General features: G+C 39.2%; 1 protein-coding gene across 1 annotated transcript in view; it reads left to right on the top strand.

Annotated features, from left to right (window-relative positions):
• The first annotated feature begins 1,170 nt into the window (after positions 1-1,170).
• The window catches only part of CTSS (cathepsin S), a 12,288-nt gene continuing 6,827 nt past the window's right edge, over positions 1,171-6,631 (top strand). The window contains exons 1-4 of the mRNA XM_019625260.1: positions 1,171-1,203; positions 1,951-2,073; positions 3,751-3,900; positions 5,394-5,624. Of these exons, the coding sequence (XP_019480805.1) occupies positions 1,171-1,203; positions 1,951-2,073; positions 3,751-3,900; positions 5,394-5,624 (537 nt within the window). The remainder of the gene's footprint in view (positions 1,204-1,950; positions 2,074-3,750; positions 3,901-5,393; positions 5,625-6,631) is intronic.

Here is a 6,631-nt window from a genome sequence, read left to right as displayed (position 1 = left end):
TGCCCTATGCTTTCTCTTGTATATTCTTACAAGCAGTGTTTTCAATCCATGTCATGATCTCACTTCTTGCCAGGTTCTGTTCTTGGTACTAGAGATACAGCAGAAAACAAAACAAAGTTCCTGTTTTTATGGGGCTTATTTATATCCTAGAGGAGGAGACAGGAAATAAGCAAATAAGCGGGCAGTTATGTAATATGTTAGATGGTGATAAGTGCAGTCAGGATTAATAAAGCAAGGCATGAGGAGCAGGAAGGGCCGTGGGTGGTGGCTGTGAGAGGCTGGGGGTGATTATTCCAGTGTAAGATAGGATGGTCAGGGAAGGCGTCACATATAACGTGAATTTGAGCAGAGAGCTGATAGACGCCAGGGAGCAAGCAAAGCAGATAACTGGGGTGAAGGTCCCAGGCCACGGCAAAGAAGCGCTTGTTTAACGAAAGCTCTGTTTTAGTCCCTGGCACGCACGAATGTTCGTTCTTGATTCTCGCTTCCCAATTTGTACTTTTGTTTTTATTCCAAAGCATACTTATTGTTCGATTTTAAGAACTTAATCCTAGTGCTAATAGCTATATAATATTTCTGAATTTGTAGGCAAACATTATGTATGTATTTACTTGATGTATTATTTTTGTAGAAATGATACTTTGAGTAGGACGTGCACTCGGAGTTGTTTTCTCAGTGGTGATGAACTTCACCCTCACTCCCCTTTAGATCAAGCTTCTAATTTCAAAGTCAACCAGAGTTAGATGGGCAGATAGCACCATGACCTGGTTAAAGGAAAGCTATCTTTCTTTTCAATAATTTCAATCCTTAAGGAGGAATGAAGTGACTTTCGATTAGTATCCTACCTTTATTTGTTTCATTTATCCTACATGTATTTATCTTAAAGTTCATTTCTTTTTTTCCTTCCCTATACTTCATTAGATTTATTTTCCTCTATTCCATTTTTTCCCGTCTAATAGTTTGGAAGTATATCTGTACATGTCCAGTCCTGGGGTAACAGTATACACTCCAAGGGAGGAGGGCTGTATCTAGACTCGCTACTTGAAACCAGGGCCTGGACCTGGGCTCTACCACTCCATGAAATGAGGCAGAAAAGAGTTGCTGCTGACTGCTCATCGGGCAACTGCTTATTGGAAACTATGGCCCTGGGGGTGGGAGTGAGGGTCCACAATGTGCATTATAATCTATTTGCACCGATTCTACGTAAGTGGAGGGCAACGAAACCAACAGCCAAAATATGGATTCACTCTGGATAAAATTAAAATAATAGAACCAATTTTAATATAACACTGTATATAATGGAATAACATCCATACACATGAACAAGAAATCATGAAGTAAATTAGAAACCCAATTAGAAATCTTGAAAATAAAAAATTTAGTCATTGAAATAAGAGCTCAGTAGAAGGGATAAATCGTCAGACTGGAAAGAGTTGGATAGAATCAGCAATCCGGAAAGACAGTACTGAAGCATTCACCTGGAAGGCAGCGCATGAAAATAAAAAGAATAGATACCAGAAGACGATGGAGAAATATCTTCAAATAACTGAAGAAAAATAGCTAGAAATTTATAATCCACTAAACAATTATTCAACAGTAAGGGTTAAAAAAGAAAGATTTTAAAATGGTCTGTAAAGATTGAGTTTACTATTTACAAAAGATATACTTCAGCAAACAGTAGTTTCTAAAAAAACACTTTTTTCATGCTGAGGAAGTTCATTATGTATGTCATAAAATAATATTAATCACCATCAAAGCAATTAAGAGCAAGAATTAAGATTAACATGTAATTTTACCAGTTACATCGGATATATTCATTTATTTGCATGCTCTCAGACTCCCAGACAGATCCACATTTGGTAGAATGCTTTGTAACATGTTTATTTTCGTTATTGAGCACTTACGTGTGCAGGTTTCAGTATAACTATATTCTTTTTCCTTGTGTTTTAGAATGAGGAAGCAGTACGGCGACTCATCTGGGAAAAAAATCTAAAATTTGTGACGCTTCACAATCTGGAACATTCAATGGGAATGCATTCATACGATCTGGGCATGAACCACATGGGAGACATGGTAGGTAAATTACAAATAATCCTACTTCCAATCTTGGTAAGCGTGATTTCTGTCTCTTCAAAGGCAGTTTGAAGGTAAACAACAAATGAGAAGTATCTATTGGGTTGTCGGAAAAGTCATGACGTGTTTTTTCTGTTTTTCGTTGCAAAAATGCATCATGACTCTTCCGACAACCCAATATATGTATACACAGTTAGAAAAATGTAGAATTTAAAGACAAGAATTTGTACAGATTTCTTTAGTCTTACTGTGGCCATTCTCCTTAACAAATCCATTCTTTAGAGGAATATTTTAAACTTACGGATTACTATTGCTTTTATTTTTTATTAATTCTAGAAAGCATTGCCTAAAGGCTACTCACAATCTTTTAGCAACCATACTGATCCAAGTCTAAATTGACAATTTAATATGGTCTACCTGCTTTCTTTTTTTTTTTTTTTTAAGATTTTTATTGGGGAATTAGGGGGATGGGAACAGTGCTGGGTAATTGGGGGAAGGGGAACAGACAAGTTGCTGTCGTTTTGTTCTTCAATCTAGTTGTGGAGGATGTTGCTTCACTGGCCCAAGTTGGCACCATCATTGCGCTCTTCCCGGGTGAGGCAGATCAGTCGCCGGCTTCTGGACGGCCGCTCACAGCGGCTGCTGGCCGTTCATGCTGGCTGCTGGCTACACACCGTAGCCCATGGCAACCCACTGCCACCGGGGCTGCAGCCGTCGCCGTCGCCGGCGACTCATGGCAGCCCAGCTCCAGGTTGAGCTGTTGTTCAGCATCTTAGCTGTGGAGGGCAGTGTCACTGGCCCTCATATGTGGGATCCGAACCGGGACCCTCTGGCATCCCAAGCCAGTTCTTAACCATCGCGCCACTCGGCCGGCCCTACCTGCTTTCTTAATGGGGGAGAATGTGGGTATTTAATATCACAAATAATCAATCTCTGATTAGTTTTTAGATTCTGTTCTACCCTATAAAACTTTACCACCGTGGCCAAAATTAAGAATCATAGTACCCCTTGGAAGGAAACACTGGAGGTAGATTAAATTCCTACTAAAATACAGGAATCTCCTTTGTAATTCTTATTCACGAGGAAAATCAGTTCGGTCCACTTTTAGGCAGCCCTTTTATAAAATTCTGCCTTGCTTTAAACCAAAAACCTGCCTTCTTGTAACTTCTAGTTTTTACCACTTTCTTCTTCTCCTTCCCAATGCCTAACTGGGGTGCTAATGCAAAGTGTCAACCCAAAAAAAGCCAGATAATTCACCTGCCAGATAGTTGGCAGCACCTGTGTTGGTCAGAACTACCACTAGTTCTCCTCAGTTGTTGACTATTTTCAATAAGAATATTGAAAAGTAGAATATAAGTGAAAGAATATATATATCTCGGGGGTGCCAAAAAAATGTATACAACTGGACACTTTGGTCAACGTTGCTCAAGCAGTAGTTCGTTGTAATCAAAAGTGTCTGGATGCTGATGGTAACCACTTTGAGCGCCTCTTGTAATTGCAGAAGTCAAACGTGACTTGTATTCATCTTTTGTTATCGGTATATATTATTACAATTTTAATAGTTTTTTTTCCTTTCTTAAAATGTGTATACATTTTTTTTGGCACTGTGTGTGTGTGTGTGTGTGTGTGTGTGTAATTTTATTTTATTTTATTATTATTGCTTTTTTAACCTGGTAGACCAGTGAAGAAGTGATGTCTTTGATGAGTGCCCTGAGAGTTCCCAGCCAATCGCGAAGGAATGTCACTTACAAGTCAAACCCTAATCAGAAATTGCCTGATTCTCTGGACTGGAGGGACAAGGGGTGTGTTACTGATGTGAAATACCAGGTGAGTGTCGTCATCCCAGGCCACTGTACCCCAGCAAGAACGCTCTCTCTTCCTTGGATACGTCCTCTATCTTCCAAATTTGGCAGTGAATCTCCCTTATGTTACCTTCTAATTATTTTTGTTATTCTTGTCTTCCCACTTAAATTGTAAGCTTTTTGAGGGACTACATATCATACTTTATTGGTATGCCCCACAATGCTTAGAGCCACATTAGACAAAAACTGTGAACTAAGCTAATAGATCTTTAAGACAAATTCTCAGTGCTCATGCTATCCATCCACTACCTTGGACCCTCCACCAAGCCAATTGCTTGAGAAACAGTATCGTCTGTCAGAGAATATCGATCGGGAAGTTTCTCCCCCCATATCACTTATGAAGTTCAGGTTTGAAGGAGAGGAAAAGAAGTGGAGCTCAGAGTGGTCTATAAGTTGTACTAGTCAGGTTCATTCATGACTAAGTTTGCATTGTTAGAATGAGAAATACGGGCTTTATAAATTTGTTTCTATGTTTTTGCATCTCTTTTAGTTTGCTTGTAAAAAAAAAAAAGAAAGATACAAAAATCCTAAATTATTTAGGGATAACTAAGGATTCAACACATGTGTTGTCTTTGAGGTCAGAGGAAGGCAGAAGAATCTAAGCAGCTGCCCCAGCACTTGACCAATGAAGAACATACAAATGAAGAAGTGAAAGGGCACTGCCAATCTCTTTCCCACCTAGATTGTTTTTTCTTTCACTAGTTTTGGGTTTCTTACTGGAGCGTCTCTAAAATAAAAGTTTGAGAAGACCTGATAAACTACATATTTAGGTGTTGATTATAAACCATTTAATGAACTTCTTTCCCTGAGTGCTTGCATTTCAATGGGCGATTTTGCTTTAACCAAAAGCAAAATCATATTGCTTCCTTTGGGTAGAGAGCAAGGTGGGATAAGGGGAGAAGAGAGAGAGAGAGAGAGAGAGAGAGAGAGAGCAATTATGACAGGGCTCTGGATCCTCTGTACTTTTTAACTAAAGCAGCTTTGTGTTTTCCAGTTTGTAAAATAACTTTTCATTGAAAAATTCTGAAGCTAAAAGAAATTTTAACCTTAATGTTTCAGGCATCATTTGGCAGGAGGAAGGGTATGTTAGGTCAAGGTCATCATCCCAACTTCTCTCCAAATCATTTTACTGTAGGCATCTATCTCCCTTCTTAATGGGTGAAGATAGCTGGGACTAAGTAGATGCTTAATAAGTACTGTTTCTTAATATATTCGAATATGGCAGTTATGCTCTGAGCTTGGCCATTTGCAAATTTTCATCAAGGTTGGACCTGCCCAGAGAACAATCCAGTCTTTATCCTTCATTCCCATTGTCTAAGAGAAGAGGAAATTGTAGAGGCAGGAGCTCTTCCCGGAACTACTGACAGGGCTGACATGTTGGGCGTTGTCCAGTTTGTGTTATGATGTCATCCTTATTGATGTTCTATGCCAGCCTTTGTGACTTTGTCTCTGTTTCAGGGTTCTTGTGGTGCTTGTTGGGCTTTCAGCGCTGTGGGGGCCCTGGAGGCCCAGCTGCAGCTGAAAACAGGAAAGCTGGTGTCTCTGAGTGCACAGAACCTGGTGGATTGCTCAACTGAAGAAAAATACGGGAATAAAGGCTGCAATGGCGGATTCATGACAGAAGCTTTCCAGTACATCATTGACAACAACGGCATCGATTCAGACAGTTCCTATCCCTACAAAGCCATGGTGCGTCACAAGCAAATGTTTTGTGCAACGCTGTGACCTTATGCTGTCCCTTGAATTACTGTTCTTAATTCAGCACCAAGCCAACTGCTTGAGAAGCAGTGTCGTGTGTGAGAACCACGATCAGGAATCCTTCAACTCTCAAGAGTTGTCTTTCTTATGCAGTAGCTTTCTTAATTTATCAGTGGAATATTGGTTTTAAACAAGCAAGTAGAATTCACGCTTAAAAGTAGATTTTCAGCAATCCTTCCTTAAAAGTCTTTCTCTTTTATATTTAAACTTTTTTGTCCTGCAGCCTCCCATGCTCAACCTTATTCTCAGATCACTAACGACATCACATCATTCTTCTACCTACTAAAAAGCTAAATAATGCTCTCTCCCTCCTCTTTACAAGTTCCTTATCTTGCAAGTTCATTATATATTTTAATAAATGAGTAATATGTGCACACTACAAAAATTTAGAATAGAAAAAAAAAACACTGAAAAACCTCCTACCTTAACCACTATTATTTTGGTTTATTTCAAGTTCTTTTTCCTCCTAAGCCTAGTTGTATAAACAACAAACATGAATTAGTAACCTTCCCTTGCCCCGTTAAAATACACTCTTAAGTGTTTTCCATATTATCTGGTCTTTATAAACCAGCATTTGAATAGCTTAACATCTTGCAGGCATTGTATCATCAAAAAGACTTTGAAGGGCGGCCGGTTACCTCAGGTGGTTAGAGCGCAAGCTCATAACACCAAGGTTGCCGGTTCAATTCCCCTATGGGCCAAGGACCTGCTCCCTCCACAACTATTAGATTGAAGACAATTACTTAATTTGGAGTTGATGGGTCCTGGAAAAACACACAGTTCCCCATAAAATTTTTTAAAAAACCAAGAAAGTATATTTTAAAGTTTTAGTCTATAGAGTTTATGATCTTCATGTAGCCCTACAATCCACCTCAGAGTCTGAGGTACATTATCTTGGCAACTTTTGCACATATGAAGATGTTCACACTTTGAAACAC

This window comes from Hipposideros armiger, unplaced genomic scaffold (assembly GCF_001890085.2).
Source record: "Hipposideros armiger isolate ML-2016 unplaced genomic scaffold, ASM189008v1 scaffold_621, whole genome shotgun sequence".
In the NCBI taxonomy this organism is placed as follows: domain Eukaryota; kingdom Metazoa; phylum Chordata; class Mammalia; order Chiroptera; family Hipposideridae; genus Hipposideros; species Hipposideros armiger.
The sequence above is the reverse complement of the archived record's forward strand: the minus strand, read 5'-3'. Positions and strand labels throughout refer to the sequence as shown.